The sequence below is a fragment of the Mauremys reevesii genome, linkage group 21 (genome assembly GCF_016161935.1).
Source record: "Mauremys reevesii isolate NIE-2019 linkage group 21, ASM1616193v1, whole genome shotgun sequence".
Taxonomy (NCBI): domain Eukaryota; kingdom Metazoa; phylum Chordata; order Testudines; family Geoemydidae; genus Mauremys; species Mauremys reevesii.
This window is the reverse complement of record NC_052643.1, coordinates 2778200-2796182: the sequence shown is the minus strand read 5'-3', so window position 1 is coordinate 2796182 and position 17983 is coordinate 2778200. Positions and strand designations below refer to the sequence as shown.

The 17983-nt window shown below is 45.4% G+C and overlaps 1 protein-coding gene across 1 annotated transcript in view; it reads right to left on the bottom strand.

The window, feature by feature from the left end:
* LOC120387912 (kinesin-like protein KIF17) overlaps positions 1–17546 on the bottom strand; it is a 47808-nt gene extending 30262 nt beyond the window's left edge. The window contains 5 exon segments of the mRNA XM_039509310.1: positions 6526–6566; positions 6568–6713; positions 11980–12081; positions 13119–13265; positions 17061–17546. Of these exon segments, the coding sequence (XP_039365244.1) occupies positions 6526–6566; positions 6568–6713; positions 11980–12081; positions 13119–13265; positions 17061–17291 (667 nt within the window). The 5' untranslated portion in view covers positions 17292–17546.
* Between the last annotated feature and the right edge of the window lie 437 nt (positions 17547–17983).

The following is a 17983-nucleotide window of genomic DNA, read 5'->3' as shown; positions in this document are numbered from 1 at the left end:
GAAGTGACCCTCCCCTCTGTAACATTTCCTTCCTACCTTTCACCCCACAATAATGCTAAGTGTAATGGGCTCAGGAAGGAATTCCTCCCCCCACGCCCATGTATTCTGTATTTTTTTATTTTTTTTTTTGGAGGGGAGGGATCACCTTCCTCTAAAGCTTCAGCAGCAATGTCCATAGCTAGAGGTGGGATAGTGGACAGGGTGGGCCAGGACTCTGAGGTGACTGTGACGTTGCACTCCATATGATTTTATGAAAAAATGCTAATGAGTGTGAATATAATGTAGCTGGAATATGCTTCATGTAAAAGGTCTCTTGTAAGTATCATTACAAAGCTTATAATCTACTGAGTGTGGTCATCCAGTTTGTATAAATGTATCATTCTTGTATCTGAAACTAGAAATATGAAACATAACTCTGAGGTCCTATTGTAAGTATGCAAAGTGTGGGCCATTAATGGTGGTTTGGAATCTGATGGCTCCCATCAACTAGAACAATTGGTTGTAAATAGCTCTGCTTACTTGCAAGCCTTCCTGTGAGTCAGGCCAGGAACAATGAAGGCTTGGGGTCTCCCAAGACATGTGACCATGTCACCTGGTACTGGAATCCATCTTAAACCTGATGCTTTTCCATTTAGAAGGATGGCTGGGGACCCAAAGAGACAAAAGATTCCCGCCTTGTGCCAAAGCTATATAAGGGGGGTGGAACAGAACAAAGGGGCTGCAGTCATGAGAAATTCCTTAGCTACCACCTGAGCTGGAACAAGAACTGTACCAGGAAAGGATTGGGCCCAGACTAGAAAGGAGTCTAGTCTGTGAAAGAAGCTTATTGGAACATCTCTGAGTGTGAGATTTATCTGTAAGCAGTTTCTTAATGTCTTAGGCTTAGACTTGCGTGTTTTTGTTTTATTTTGTTTGGTAACTTACTTTGTTCTGTCTGTTATTACTTGGAACCACTTAAATCCTACTTTTTCTATTTAAAAGAATCACTTTTGCTTATAAATTAACCCAGAGTAAGTAAGTAATTCCTGGGGGAGCAAACAGCTGAGCATATCTCTCTAACAGTGTAATAGAGGGTGGACAATTTATGAGTTTACCCTGTATAAGCTTTATACAGAGTAAAATGGATTTAGGATCCCAATGGGAGCTCGATGTATGGGTGCTAGAGACAGAAGCACTTCTTAAGCTGTTTTCAGTTAAGTCTGCAGCTATTTGGAGGACTTGGTTCAGACCTGGGTCTGTGTTTGCAGGAGGCTAGTGTGTCTGGCTCAACAAGACAGCGTACTGAAGTCCCAAGCTGGCAGGGAAAACGGGCTCAGAGGAAGTCTCAGCACATCAGGTGGGGTCTCAAGGGGGAGTCTCTGTGACCGAAACTGTCACGGTGGCGAAATCAAGCAGGATCTGTGCACAGCTGATTGATTTGAAATGCTGGTAGTGATTTTAAGTGAGTTTTAAATGTGCTGGCTGGAGAACAAAGTGGTTATCAGTTTGTTATTTTCTGTTTGCTTATTTTGGGTAAGGGAAATAGGGACAGAAAAGTCGGCAAAAATAAGTAGAGTGAAGATCAAAAGAAGCTGAAACTGCACAAGTTGCAAATTGCCCAGAAAGTCTGAACACTGGGCAAGTCTCTGTTAATTAAGAAGCCCCTGAGCTGAGTGGGTCTCTCTCACTTAATCATTTCCCTGCCATTGTGGGGCCTCAGGCACTGGTGCAGCTCAGTCCCGTGTAATCTACACCTGTGGCATAGAACAGGCTAGTCTCCTGTGGGCTGTAATAATTTGGTGTAATTTCAGATGATGGGTTTAGTGTGCTGGTGCCAAGTGGTGTTGAGGGCCTGTGATATACAGGTCAGAGTAGATGATCTGGTGATCTTTTCTGGCCTTAAACTCTAGGACTATCCTCTTGACTGAGAAAAGCTGCAAGCAGTTCCCTGCAGAACCTATCAGCTTTGCTGCCAGTCTGGCCAGGGGGATTTCTCTCCAATGTGAGCCACTCCTTCCCCATCCAGGGCGCGGGAATGCTGCCCACCTCTGCTAACTAGGGACTGAAGGATAAAGGTCAGGGTGAAAACCTGGCCCCAAAGACTTCAGTGGGCCAGAATTTCACCCCAGAACTCCAATGTGCTCGGATTCATTCGGGGTGTATTGAACCATTTGACTCTCAGCACCTCCATAAATTACCCCACTCTCGGGAGCATACAGAGCACTCTGAGCCAGAAGGAAGGTGTTTTTAAAGGTACGCATTTGTCTCTTTTTCAAGTAACTCACTAGGTGGAAAACAACTGTCTTAGTCCCTCCCTAAGCCCCATTCTGCCAGTCAGCATCTGAGGTGCTAGCTAAGTAGCAAATGCTCATTCAATGAACTAAGGAAAATAAAACAAAAGGAGGGTGATTCTCCAGTGAATAAAAAGTAGGCTAGGAAGTCAGACTTTGCAAACTCTACCTATGGTAGATAATGTAGCCCCTATTATCACAGTATCTCAGCACCTCATGATTTTTCATGGATTCATTCTCACCACCATGAAGCTGAGCAGGGCTAGTATCCCACTGTACAGATGGGGAACTGTGGTCCAGAGAGACTAAATGACCTGTCCAAGGCCACATAAGAAGTCTGTGACGGAGCAGACAATTGAATCCAGGTCTCCCATGTGCCAGGTTACCACCCTAAGTGCTGGATCATCCTTCATTTCAAACATCCCTTTCCCTGCTATTCCCAGCCATCACAAACCCAGGTTTAAGAGTAAAACTGGCCACAAGCCGCTAGAACAGCATGAGGCTGACAATGGAGTGCATCAAGGGTTCGACAGGGTCAGCACTACTGTGATGGCCCCATCAATATCTGCAAAATCTAAACTTTCATTTCAAAAAATTAGTCTCTAGCCATTAAGGCTGTGAAGAAAACCTTCCAAATGTCAACAAAGCATAAACTGATGCACTCTGTGAAAGCTGAGTTCTCAGTTAGACAGACAGAAACAACAGCTCCAAAAAGTTAACTGCCTATTCATCACAGTGGAGTGTTGACACTGAACCCTAATGATTATGACATAAAGCACTGCTAGCTATTTCATCACTGATCATTCTGGCAGAAACATCTGGCAGCTCAGGGATTGTGGGTGAAACTGGGGAAAATAGGTGGAGTTTGAATATAGTGCCACCCCTTCTGACTGTCCTTTCTGAGCCCTGGGGCAAATGGACTCTCTGAAGAGTGGGGGTTTGTAAGTAGCAACTGGCAATTAAAATTTAAGTAGTTGTTTTGGCTCCTGCCAGTAATTGTACCCAAGGAGCTTGTTTGTTTCAATCAATACAACTACTGGGTTAGTTTCCCTGGTGTAACAAGTCCCCAGACTCTTGCTAAAATGCCTGCAAGCAGGTTGGAAAGCCAGGCTGTCACTGTCTAATTCTCTTCTAGTCCATCAACTAATTCTGGCAGCAGAAGCATGAGACAAGTCTAAAACTTCTTCCCTCCCACCAAATCAAGGGGGAAAGCACCCGTTCCTTTGAAGGCTCAGAGAGGACTAATGCAGTGTTTCTCAAACTGGGGTCGCCGCTTGTGTAGGGAAAGCCCCTGGAGGGCTGGGCCAGTTTGTTTACCTGTCATGTCCACAGGTCCGGCCGATTGCGGCTCCCACTGGCCACGGTTTGCCGCTGCAGGCCAATGGGGGCTGCCAGTAAGTCCCTCGGCCTGCGCCGCTTCCAGCAGCTCCCATTGGCCTGCAGCGGCAAACCGTGGCCAGTGGGAGCCGCAATCGGCCGGACCTGCGGACGGGACAGGTAAACAAACTGGCCCGGCCCTCCAGGGGCTTTTCCTACACAAGCGGCACCCCAGTTTGAGAAACACTGGACTAATGGGAAGGGACCTGTGTATTTCATAAATCTGCAGCCACAGAATCTACTATTTGCTGCATATTTTCACTCTGGAATCTAAACGTGCATTAAAAAGTCTTTGTAGATCTCATGGTTGTGAAGGGAATCTTAAAAATATGAACTATAAGTAAGTGATGCTGTGTTTCTTCCCAAGACTGCAGACAGCTTGATCTTCCCCATTCATCTTAATGGGGGTCCAATCTGAAACCTAAAGATGACAGTTTAAATATCAACTTTGTTAACTATTTGACTGACGGTCATTTAAGTAGAAACATCCAGCTAATGTGCTTATTCCACAATCCCAAATTTGCTCCTACACCTCCCCAATTGCCCCAAACTCAGACTGTCCAATATACAGCTGCCAAAATATCATATTTCACCCTCCTCTCTCCTCCATCTTCTACTATGCTGCTCTGGATCGCCAATAACAAATCTTGAGGCATAAAAACTGAAAACATGAGCAAAGTGTAAAACAAATGTAATTTAATTTCAAAATAAACAGCAGAGGCCACTATACTGTTTGGATTATGACTGTCATGTTAAAGCCAGTAAAAACGTCCAATCTCAAATGTAAATGAAACGGATGCAGAATTTCCAGTCTGCTGCACTACAGCACTGCAAAATCCAGAGACACTGAAACAGAATTTAGGCCCAGCTTGCCATGGAATGCAGGGGGCTTCCCTAATAAGTTAATTAAATGACAAGCCATTCTCACCCTGTTACTTTGGGCTGCAAAAACAGAGGTACCACTTTTTGAAAGCCTCTAAACAAGACAAATAATTCCAACTTAGACTGCAACCCAAGCCCTATCTGGAACACGAGAGGAGAGTAAGCATTTACTTTTGATTCTTAGGCTAACGTCAGGATTTGAGGGTCCCATATTATAGAAGTTGGTGAAGCAGGATCTGGTTCAGCAAATCAAGGCACGGTTAACACCCACGTGATCAGCTAATTGGGTTATTCTGAGGGTCACTCCTCATTCCCCCATTTTCAGTAAATGTTTGGTGAGTAAATTCTTTATACATGGAAATGAGGGACTATCAGCAGCATCTGCAATTACAGTTGGAAGACATTGTGCAAATTTCCCATGAATGGAGAACAGATGAAGGAAATAAAACCAGACTATTAGCACTCAGCAGAGGCCAAGGACTGAATGGAGCATGGGAGACTGAACTCCTCTCTCACTCCTAAAGGTGGCCCTTCAGGTGTGTCAGGTTGAGACACACTGGCATGGTGATATCTAGGGGCAACTTGCCCTGTTTCTAGCCATACTTTATTGAGTAAAGAAAGTCCAGTGGCTAGAAGCAGAAGTCAGGAAAATCCAAACCGGAAATAAAATGCACAAATTTTGGACAGTGAAAGTAATTCGCCACTGGATTAGACTACCTAGGGATTCTCTTTCCCTGGGATCTTTTAACTGAGATTAGGTATCTGTCTAAAAGATATGCTGTAGTTCAATCAAAAGTTCGTAGGTTCAGTGCAGGAAGAACTGGGTGAAGTTCTCTGGCCAGTGTTAAGCAGGAGGTCAGACTAGTTAGAGGTGTGCATGCGTACTGCAGTGGAGCACTCATAAGGACAAAACATCTTGAAGAACTCAAGTTACAGAAAGGTAAGTAACCTCTCCTTCTCCATGTCCAGTGAAGGCAGGACAAGAAGTAATTAGATTAATCTGCAGCAAAGGAGATTAGATTAGATATTAGGAAAAACTTTCTAACTATAAGGATAGTTAAGTACTGGAACAGGCTTCCAAGGCAGATTGTGGAATCCCCATCATGGGAGCTTTTTAAGAATAGGTTGGACAAACACCTGTCAGGGATAGTCTAGGTTTTTTTGGTCTTGCCTCAGGACAGGGGGCTGGACTTGATGACCTCTCCAGGTCCTGTCCAACTCTACATTTCTATGATTCTGATTCTATGAGAATAATGGCCCCTTCCAGCTTTACAATCTATGAATTCCAAGTGCAAGTGTGGCCTTCAGGCACCAGGGCTGTCAGGCCAGCAGCTCTCAACAGCATCAAATAAGGATTTTAGAAGAAAAACAGAGGGAAATATGCTCCCAAACAATGTGTAGGACACTTGTCCCCCTCCCTCCACAGGTGAGCAAGGGAAAAGACATTTAAAAAATACTCAGTCACTTTGCATTGTAGTGAATGTTGGTGCCAAGGCACAGCTCTCATTCTAGACCTAAAATCATTCAAGACTAGAACTGGGAAAATTTTCAGCAAATAATACAGTCACTGAAAAATGCATTTTTCAAGGGCTCTGAAACCGTTTGCAAATGTTGGTCAAATTTAACAAATTGTTTTGGCCAAAAAAACCAGACAACAACATTTTTGAAAAGGTCAAAATACCTTAGAAAAAATCAAAACAAAACATTTTGAAAATGTCCATTTGAACAGACATTCAAAACATTTAATTTGGACCCACATGGAATGTTTTCAGTTTTTGTTTTGGTGAAAAAAACTCAAAAAAACCATTCAGTTTCATTTAGAAACAAACCGATTTTTTCCCCACAGATACTGTGGTTCAGCAATAGAACAGAAAAATCAACGATTTGCTCAGCTGTATTCAAGCACCAGTTTTTATTCTGGGATTATCCACCAGATTGCACAGGCTGGTTCTATGCTCAGTCTCCCAAAGGCCTGACCCAGGAATCTGGCACCTACCTACAGCATAGATCTCCATGTTGATGGTGAAGATGGAGTGAGCGGGAAGAATCCTTGTTCATCAGGGTGTAGCCCACTGCTCGGTTTCTCCAACCCGTCTCCATGATGCGCTCGCACTGGGCCACGCTGTGCACGGTGTGCAGGGAGAGTCCTTTCACATACACCCCCTTCTCTGGGTGCTCCTTCAGCTGCAAGCAGGAAGAGCACAACACAATGATCGGAACGGTCCCTTCTGGCCTTAAAATCTATGGATCCATGAACACAGGTTACAGTAGGACCACTAGACTCTGAAACTCCACAGACCACTCTGGAAACTTTCCAGGAGCCCGAGGACTGCACACGCTTTGCATATGAAAAGAGGAAAAAGCAGTTATGTGCATAATGGGACACTACAGCAAAAATCTCATTGCCAGCTACAGAACAGCACTCTGAAGCAACTCCTGAGGGGTGCTGTGCACCTGCTGAGCACCCACATCTCCCACCAACTTGGAGGTTGCACCGTGCTCAGTAGGTGCTCAATAATTAGGCTTTGCCCCACCCCATTACACAGCTGTAATGTAGCAGGCAGCTCTATTTGGCAGTAACCAGGAAACAGACTATATGCAACAGGAACTAAAGTCAAGAGTTTGTTGCTTAGCTCAGGCATCTCCAGTGTCACATGGTGCCCTGCTCCCCTACTCTGAGCTGCCCCATAGCTGCGTCTTCAACTTCAAACATTAAGAAGATATGTCAAGGTTTTCATCTGCCACAGCAAATGGCTCGTGTCTCTGGTTATAGGGAGTTGACTACATCAAGAGTTTGAGGGCTTGTCTTCACTACCGTGCTGCAGCGGTGCTGATGTAGCACATCTGGTAAAGATGCATTACGTTGACAGGAAAGTACTTTCCCATCAACAAAATTACTCCACCACAATGAGAGGCAGAAGCTATGTTGTTGGGAGAGTGTCTCATGGTGACATAGCGAAGCGTACACACAGCTTTAAGTCAATGTAACTTATGTTGCTCGGGGGGGGGGTGTTCACACCCCTAAACAACATAGCTTACATCGACTTAAGTGGTATGTTGTCATAAACATACAGCTAAGGGTAGCATAAAATCCCTCCATTACCTGTAAGGGGTTAAGAAGCTCAAATAACCTGGTTGGCACCTGACCAAAAGGAACAATAAGGAAAGAAGATACTTTCAAATCTGCGGGGGAGGTTTTGTTTGGGTTCTCTTTGTATTTCTCTCTCTCGACAGAGAAGGACCAGGGAAGGAAAAAAAAATCTCCTAAAACCTTACCTGAAATAAGCATCTAAGATTACAAAAATTGTAAGTAATAGCAAGGAAATGCATTAGATTATCTTTTGTTTTGGCTTGTGACTTTTCCCTATTCTAAGAGGGAGGTTTATTCCTGCTTTTTGTAACTTTGAAGTTGAGCCTAGAAGGGAATCCTCTGTGTTTTAAATCTTATTACCTTGTAAAATTACCTTCCATTCTGATTTTACAGAGGTGCTTCTTTTACTTTTTTCTTTATTATAAAGTTCTTCTTTTAAGAACTTGATTGGTTTTTAGTGTCCTAAAAACCCAAGGGTCTGGACTGTGCTCACCTGGTTAACCTATTGGTTGGTATATTATTGTCAAGCCTCCCCGGAAAGGGGGTGAAGGGGCTTGGGGGGATATTTTGGGGAAATAGGAACTCCAAGTGATCCTTTTCCTGAATCTTTGTCTAACTCACTTGGTGGTGGCAGCAATACCGTCCAAGGACAAGGAAGGGATTTGTGCCTTGGGGAAGTTTTTAAACCTAAGCTGCTAGAAATAAGCGTAAGGGGGTCTTTCATGTGGGTCCCCACATCTGTACCCCAAAGTTCAGAGTAGGGAGGGAACCCTGACATATGTAGACAAACCCTGAGACACAATAGTGAGGGATACTGATATTACGTGTTTTACTGATCCCCTCTACACCACATGGGCATCTACACGGCATTGATTAAACTCTCAAAATCCTGCCCATCATGCTCAGGACAAGTATAAAATCTGGGTGTCAGTTTTTCTTTGGTGACTCCAAAGTCCTGTTCTGGAGAGAGATATCCCCAATACATTAAATATCTAATAGAATCCTCCCAGCAACTAAAATTCCCGCAGAGGGAACTTTTCATAAAAGATGTTACTAAAGTACATGTTTTTTCTTTTATAGCCTTGCGTGATCCATCAAATCCATCACAGGAAAAAGTGATCAGAATAGCCCACTAGGATCACAAACACCACTTAGGCTCCATTCTCATTGGGGGGCTTTTAAATGTATTTGAAATCATTTGCAAACAGTTATGGCCATCATCATTTGAACTGACAACTAGGACCCTATCTACACCACAAAATAACTGAGTCGGGGGACCAAGCTACAACATGGTTATCCTGATGTGATTTCAGATATGTGACAGATGTTAGTCACCTTGCTTAATGCACTGCTGGAAAGCACTCTGACACTACTGTGATAAATGCACCATAAGAACCTATCTAGAATAGAACAGAATCAGGTTATGAGAGAGTTAAAAATTGTAGTGTAGGTAGGACCTTAGCCATGTTCCCTAACCAAGCTAAAGCCTTGGGCTGCCTGGGTAACCGAGTTACAGGATCAGGGTTAGGTCAATCTATACCAGGGGTAGGCAACCTATGGCACGTGTGCCGAAGACGGCACGCCAGCTGATTTTCAGTGGCACTCACATTATCTGGGTCCTGGCCACCGGTCCGGGGGGCTCTGCATTTTAATTTAATTTTAAGTGAAGTTTCTTAAACATTTTAAAACCTTATTCAGTTTACATACAACAATAGTTTAGTTATATATATTATAGACTTATAGAAAGAGACCTTCCAAAAACGTTACAATGTATTACCGGCACGCAAAACCTTAAATTAGAGAGAATAAATGAAGACTCGGCGCAGCACTTCCAAAAGGTTGCTGACCCCTGATCTATACTATAGCTTTTAACTGTGATATATCAGGTGACTGGGATGGCTAAAGTTAGGAGTGCTGTGGAAGCTTAGTCCCTGGCGAAGTCCTCACCAATGCCCATCTCTGATCGGCTGAAGGAATGGCACTGCTTTGCATGGGAGGAAGCTGTACTTAGCCTACTAGGGGGGAATAAGGACATTCCACTCACTTGACACTGCACTTCAACTGAGTGTGATGTCTTCCAAGCAGAGCTCAGTGAGGCCTGTTCTCTGCAGGGCTTTATTTCATGGCAAGTGACTGTGAGTCCCTGGGGTGCAGGGGTGGCCAGGAGTCACCAACATTAAAAGGAAACAAATACAATTAATAATACTAATGGGATCTCAGAGGAGAAACATGTAGGGCTGCAGGGGGCAGAAGATCTGCCTAGGCTTTGGGTCTCCACAGGACACTGACTCACTTAATTATTCTGTTAAAGCAGCTACAGCCAGAAGCTGTCACCAGCGTGTGTTACCGTGGAAACAGTTCTGCCCAAGCACTGTCCTGCCTGTGCCAACAGCAGTCATCATGGAAACCAATGTCATTATTGATGTGGAACAAAAAGCAGGAATGTGCAGGAGGCTCTTTCTAAAATACTGAACCCTATTTCTCCCTAAACACACACACACTCTCTGCAGAGGGAGGAAATAGGGACCCACCAGGGATTTCACCCCTATAGGGCCAGGCACATGCTAAAGTTCTGTCACAGTTTCAACATTTCTGTGCAGCAGATGGTGCTAGTACCTTGGTTTTCCTTATACTGACAATCTTGCTGGCGTGTAAATTAGAAGAGAAGACATGCAGCTCCCCACAAGAATGCATGGGAAGGGCAGAGATTTGCAAAGCTACTGTAAAACAACAATCAAAAGAATTATTAATTGTATTAATTTTACTGTACTACATCTTTGAAACTTCCTGCCTTTCCCATGCATTCCAATGGGGAGTTGTACCTCTGCAGTATCCTGTCAATAAAGGATCAGCCATTTTTAAAGATAAGAAGATCATCCACAGTCACATTAGATAAGATTAAAAATGGATAAGGGACAGAAACCCTCCTGCTTCAGTGCATGAACCAGACACTAACTTATGGGCATCAGGAAGAAACTTCCCCTATGTGCAGGCTATTCTATAATGGTCCACTGGGGACCTCTTGCACTTTCCTCTGAAGCATCTGGAACTGGACACTGTAAGATAGGACTTGCCACATTGGACAAGATCAATGGTCCATCCAGTTAGGTGTCCTATATTCCTAACTAGACATAACCTAATGTTCTTCCAGGCCCCTACAAATCCCTTCTCTGGCTCCCCTCTCCTTCTAAGTTGAGCAATTCAGCCTCACTTTAAGGGTTTGCACAATCCCTCTCATTCTTACATCTCTGTTTTCATTACATCTTTCCCCTTCCCTATGATCTTGTGTATCCTCTCTCCTGACCCCTTCTTTCCATGTGTCCACTTTCAGCATCCTAACTCCTTTCATGTCTCCCTGTAAAGTTGAGGCAGATTCCCACCTCCTAGCCCAAAGCTAGGACCTTGGGTCCAGTCCTGCAGCCCTTATGCATACTGGCTAATTGATAGACCTCAACAAGCTCTTCTAAATGGGGACTCATCACGCAATTGGAGCCTTTCTAGTGGGGCTCCACACAGGGATCTGTTCTTGGTCCAATGCTACTCAATATCTTTATCAATGAACTGGAAGAAAATGTCACTGCTGGTAAAGTTTGCACACAAAAATTGGTGGAGTGACAAATGATAATAAGGTCAGTTCTACAGAGCTATTTTTTAACCCCAGGACCAGGAGTTGCCACTCCACCATGGCTCTGGTCAAGTCCAGTGGCTACCGGCCAGGGCTCCACCTAAAGCGTCCCCTTTAAAAAAGGAAAATGCATGCATGCATGCACACACCCCTTCCAGGGCCTGGGCTCAGATCCCACAAGAGAGAGAGAGTGTGTGTGTGTGGTTTTGTAATTATTTTTGTATTGCATTTTAAATTGATGCCAAAGGTGGCAGGAACCAGTCACAGGCATTCTTTTGTACGTGTTCAGTTAAATTCAAATACCTACGTAAAATAACAGAAGTAAGTTTGGTCTTGTGAGTTGCATATTCTAATAGCCACCATCAAGAATAAAGAACTTTGAAATCAATTGCGGAGAGCAGCTGAGTCTAACCTTTTGTCAGGGTAAAAACACATTGATGATAACTTTCAACATTGATTTGAAGCACTCTACTTTCATGTACAAGAGTGTATTCAAACTGGGTCTCACACAATAAAGGAAAGTATGAGATTTGGGGGAATGGGACCAGACTGTAGATAAAACTCACTAAACATAATAAGAACAGTTTTTGTCACATCCCAAATGCTTCATGTTTCAGTTTCTGCAAAAAGTTTCTGCTGGGTTCTCCCGCATTTCTATTAGGCATGCCTGATAGCAGTCAGAGCAAATTAAAGCATATCCTCATTTAGCCATAATTACTTTATGATCTCCTCACCTCCAACTTTTGCTTGGTGTCGGCTCCTAGCAAATCTCTTATGTCTTCATTGTAGATCTCCAGGTAAGAGACTCTCACCAAGAATTTGGTGTTTTCAGCACACTGTACAAAAACAAGAGATGGGATTTTAGGGGAAGTTTTTCAAAAGTGCTTAAGGGAGTTAGATACCTAAACTCCAATTGACTGTCAATGACAGTTGGGTGCCTAATCCCCCTTGGCTTTTTTGAAAATACTTAGTCTGCAGATTAACTATTTAGTTCACATTATATGGGACCTTTCAGATTGTAAACTCCTGCCATACAATACATAGACACTGAGAAGTGCAGACCTAGTGTGAGGGGCTCGTTTACACTGGTAAATACACAGCATCGAGAACATTCAGCTTGGAGTAAAAGTATCTTGTCCTTTTCTAGCACCCTTCAGCAGAGGGCTTCATAGCACTTTATAAACATTAATGATTTAAGCCTCACAACTTCCTAAGATTTAGGCATTATCCTGGTTTACTGATATGGAAACTGAGGCTGAGAGAGAAACACCAATTTGCCAGAAGTCACACAGTAAATGTGGTAGAGCTATAAACAGCACCTGAGTCCCAAATCTCAAGGACTCTGTTGGACTCTACATATGCCCATTACTGAATCATACACACTCAGCCAACCAGAACTGCATTCAGTGCTCATGTACTCATCATGTGAAGTTCTTGGCAAGTTGACAGGCGGTCTCCTGCTACCCTACTGATAATTTGGGGGTGGGAAGAATGTGGCTAAAGCACTGAGGAGGAACTCAAGAGATCAGAGTTCTATCCCGGCTCAGTGACAGCCTTCCTGTGTGATCTTGGGGAAGTCACGTTCCCGCTCTGTGCCTCAGTTTCCCCATCTGTAAAATGGGGGATAATACTTCCTTACCTTGCCATAGGGTTGTGTGGATAAATTCATTAATGTTTGTGGGGCTCAGATACTATGGCAGTGAATACTGTAGAAAAACCTATTAATAAATAGCTTATAACATATAGACCCAGACCCTCAAAGATATTTAGGCACATAACTCCTATTGAAATCAATGAGAATTAGGTACCTAAATAGCTTTGAGGATCTGGGCTATAGTCCCTGCTACAGCAGCCATTTCATGTCACTACATACCTGTACGCTCTCAAAAACGTGTTCAAATGCTCTGGGAATTATGCCTTTCTGTGTGGGAGGGTCCACAATGCCCTGCATGGTAAATGACTTCCCACTGCCAGTCTGGCCATAGGCAAAAATGGTGCCATTGTAGCCCTCAGTAACACCCTGGAAAATTCAAGAAAAAAATAAAGATAATAGCCATTATCTTCGTCTTTCACATGTTTTGAATCAAGCTACTAAGATTCTATTCTATCACCTAACAGTGCTTTTATAGGGAAGGCGAGAAACTGCTGGGTGAGCAAAGAAATTGCAATGTCATCTGTAGGTGGATGGAACACAAGCACCTGAGCTGGAATTTTGAATTTCTTCTGGAAAGTCCCATGGGATCTTTATCTCTGCAAACCAAGGACTTGGTTTTACATCTCATCCAAAACCCAGAAAAATAAACCTGAAGCGGAAGAAAAGTAGGGGCAAAAGACAAGCTTCTTAGCTCAGGCCATAGACTAAGAGAATAAAATAAAATACATTTCACTGCTGTATAAATGCACTGGTTTCTCTCACACCCCAGGGGCTGACAGAACAGAGGTGGTCAAAACAGGAAGGGCCCATTGATTATAGTATAGAAAACTAGGATACTTCTGCTGCAGATCAGAAGATACTCTGAGGACCGGAGAAACAAATGGAACTCCAGCTGATTGTGGCTAAAAGGGAAGTCTTCATCCTAGAATAATGATAAGAATGTTATTTCTCATCTACTCACTCAAATTCATCCTTTGCAAAGCTGGCTAAAGGAGGGAGTGACCCAGGGCCGGCTCCAGGCACCAACCGAGCAAGCTTGTGCTTGGGGCGGCAGATTCCAAGGGGCGGCTTCCCTCCAATCCTTTTTTTTTTGCTTCGCCGCTTCGGCCGCCCCCACAGGTTTTTTTCTTTTTTCTTTTTGTAGGGGGTGGCAGTGCGGAGGAGGGGAGCGCCCTGCTGGGAGCGGTGCCAGGTCTGTAGCAAGCCCGGCAGGGCAGCCTGCGTCCTTCCCTGAGCGGCACAGAGCCCTCCTGGCAGGCGGCGTGGTGAGGGCCCTGCTGAAGAAAGCCCTGGCTGTCCCCCTGCTCTCTCTCTCTCCTCCCTGCTAGCCGGGGTGCGCACTCCGCTGCCCAGGGCATGTCTGCAGGGCTGGGAGTCCCCCTGCACCCATGCTCTGGCCGCCCCGCAGGTTTTGTTTTTTTTTTCTTTCGTTCGCCGCTCCGGCAGGCCTGCCGGGTTTTTTGTTTTTTTTGTTTTGCCTGGGGCGGCAAAAAAACCAGAGCTGGCCCTGGAGTGACCTTTCCTTCCTTCCTTCCTTCCCATCTCAGCAAGACATGAAATAGATTTAACTTTACGAATCACCACTGGGTGACGGATTTACTGATTTTTAAAAAAACTGAATGCAAGATTCCCCAGATGCAATGGCAATAATAACTAAACAGAGATTTTGAAAAAAATGAACCACATGCCAATTCACCAGAGACTGAAACATGGTTAGGGAGAGAGGCTGCGAAGAGCTGTAAATGAGGAAAAGGGCAAAGCCCTGGTGAATTGCTCAGCCCCCTGCTGTGAAGCCCTCCCAGACCCCTGCTGATTGAGGTCATCCCCTCCTTTGCCAGCTTCAGAGATGCCTTTGAGTGAGCAGAGGAGAAATACTATGCTAATGTTCTTCAGTTTACTGTAGTGCAGGGATTGGCAACCTTTGGCCTGAAGCCGGCCAGGGGGCATGCTGGTTTGTTTACCTGCTGCATCCGCAGGTTAGGCCGATCGCAACTCCCACTGGCTGTGGTTCGCTGTCCCAGGGCCGCAGTGGGGGTCCAGGTATGGGGGCTTCTCCTGCCACCCACCCCACGCTTCTGTGGGGGACCAGGGTTGGGGCACTGGAGCTTCTCCCGCCCTGCCCACCTAGCACTTCTGCTGGAGGGCAGGTTGGGTGGGGTGGCTTGCCCTGGTGCCCAGCAGCTTCTGCTGGGGATGGGTGGTGGTGTGTGTGTGTGTGGGGGGACTTCCCCCACCCTGTTCTGCTGCCGTGAAGAAGGGTCAGGATGCGGGGGCTTCCCCAGCCCTGCCCGCCTGGCAGCTGGGCCTCTGGGCTTCCACCGGTGGCAGCGGATTTTCCGGGGGTCCCCCAGTTGGCTGGAACTCCTGGGCACAGGCCCCATTGGCCCAGTGGCTAATCCCGCCACTGGCTGCCAGTATTAAAACATCCTTGGAATTTCTAAATATTATAGATGACAATTTCCTAACTCAAAAAGTGTTGCAATCAACACAGGAGGACTCTGTATTAAACCTCATCTTGACAGATAAAGAGGGACAGATCACAGAACTAAAAACTAATGGTTGCTTAGGTACAAGTGACCGTGAATTGGTCACATTTATAATGTGCAAATAGAATAAAGTCCAAACCAGTAATATGTATACTTTGTGCTTTAAAAGGGCCACATTCACAAAGCTGCAAACAATTATCTGCCAAATCAGCTGGGAGGAAAAATTTAATTAGAAAAATATGATCGATCATATTTTGGAATTGTTTAAGAACACTTTATTAGATGCCCCCAAAGCCACAATTAAGGAAGAAGATCGTACTGATTAAAAAACTGACCTGGTTTAGAGGGGAAGTGAAAGCAACTATAAAAAATGAAAAAAATAATACATAATAAATTAAAGAAGGGGGAAGTTGATAGTAATATATATATAAACCAGAAGTTAAGAAAAGGGACACACAGAGAAATCTATGGCAAGTATATTTAAGCAAAGTTAGAATGAGTTTTTTGAGTATATTAGAAGCATAAAAGAATCTTGACCATGGTATTCGTTCATTGCTAAATTCAAATGGTAGACTTATCAATAATAATGTAGAAATTACCAATACATATTTCTGTTCAGTACTTGGGAAAAAACAGATGATGTAGTCTCATCATATGATAATTATTACACTCTTTCCATTCCACTACTAGATCTCTCAGGAGGATGTTGAACAGCAGCTACTAAAGAGACATTTTAAGATCAGCGGGTCCAGATAGCCCTTTTGGCTGCAAGTTGTCAGAAGAGTGCAAAGGACCTCTAATGTTGACTTTATTTTTAGAAGTTTATGTTTACACAGTTCTGTATTTGCTTTTTTTTTTTTTTTTTGTCTCTGCTGCTGCCTGATTGCATACTTCTCGTTCCAAATGAGGTGTGGGGTTCACCGGTCAGTTCGTAACTCTGAGGTTCTACTGTAGTTGCAAGGAGCTCAATCTATTTAGTGTAACAAAGAGAAGTTAAGGGGTGATTGGTTACAGTTTGTAATGACCTACATAGGGAACAAATATTTATAATTGGCTGTTCAGTCTAGCAGAGAAAGATATAATACAACCCAATGACTGGAAGTCGAAGTTAGACAAATTCAGATTGGAAATCAGATGTACATTTTTCACAATGAGAGTAAATAACCATCAAACAATTTACAAGGGTCGCTGACAATTTTCAAATCAAGATTGATTTTTTTTCTAAAAAATCTGCTTTAGGAATTATTTTGGGGAAGTTTCATGGCTTTTGTTATATAGAAGGTCAGACTAGATGATCCCAATGGTCCTTTCTGGCTTTCAAATCTATGAATCAAGGAGACAGTGCAGCATGAGGTCACATTCAGTGGGTTTTCTTCAGAACCATAAAGATTAAAACTTTGTAGGATTTTTTAATGAAAGTTTAAACTCTGCCAGGGCTGGCTCTAGGCACCAGCAAACCAACCACGTGCTTGGGTCAGCACAATTTCAGGGATGGCATTCCGGACCCTTTTTTTTTTTGCTTTGGCAATTGCTTGGGGTGGCAAAAAACCTAGGGCCGGCCCTTAACTCTGCAGTAATTGATGGAAAGGCCTTGCCGGCCATTGCCAATCTCCCAAGCCACCCATTCTCCATGGAGACTCTCTGTGGCTCATAGATCACTTTTGGCCTCACTCACCTCTACCAGCGGGTAGGCAATTTCATTGTAGATCTGTTCAGTGTTGTGGCTCTCATAGTACGCCCCGTCGAAGGTGAACTGCTTCGGGGGCTCGTCAGTGGCCCCCGGGTTCTGGATAAAGCACTGGCCCCGGGGGCTGTCCATGCTGATCACGGCCTGGCAGCTGAGCGCCTTCTCTCGCTCGTTCATGGGCCGGCAGCGCACTATGACCTTCACCGCCTCCGAGGCCATGTCCGAAATCACCGGACAACCTTGCCGTCTGCAGAGGCGCTTCCAACGGCGCGGGACGGCTGGAGCGAGCCCGGCTCAGGGGGCACGATCCCAGCTCGCCCCAGTGGGGAGGCAGTGTCAGTAGGGCAGGGGCAGCTGTGTATGGCGCTGGAGAGAGCCTGGCATGGGGAGAAAGCCTCGCTCAGGGCAGTGGGGCGGCAGTGGCAGGAGTGTGGGAAGGGCATTGGCGAGCTGGGGCGAGCCTGGCACGGGGGGGGGGGGCTCACACCCGTGGGCGGCAGGGGCGGCGGGAGGCAGAGGCGGGAGCGGGCGAGCCTGGCTCCCCGCCCCAGCCCGGCTCGAGGGGCGCCAAGCAGCGGGCGCGCAGGGAGCAGGGAGCAGCTCGCCACGGAGCCGTTACCAAGGGGCCCAGGGAGCGTCGCGCAACGGCGCGCCGCACTCTCTGCCGCAAGGCTCCCCCCCTCCCAAGGGGCCGGGCGAGGGAGCGTCACCCAATTCCCATCCCCGCTCTCTGCCGAAATGCCGCGGCAGGCCCCTGGTCTGGCTGAGCGGAGCTGCCCCCTGGGCTCTACGGGGAGTGGGTGGGGTGAGGGGCTTCTCCAGGGAATGTCGCAGCCTCCAGCTGTGGGGTGCAGCAGGGCACAGGGTGGCAGTGGCCAGTGCAAGGGGCAGGCGCGGCGCAGCACCCCCTC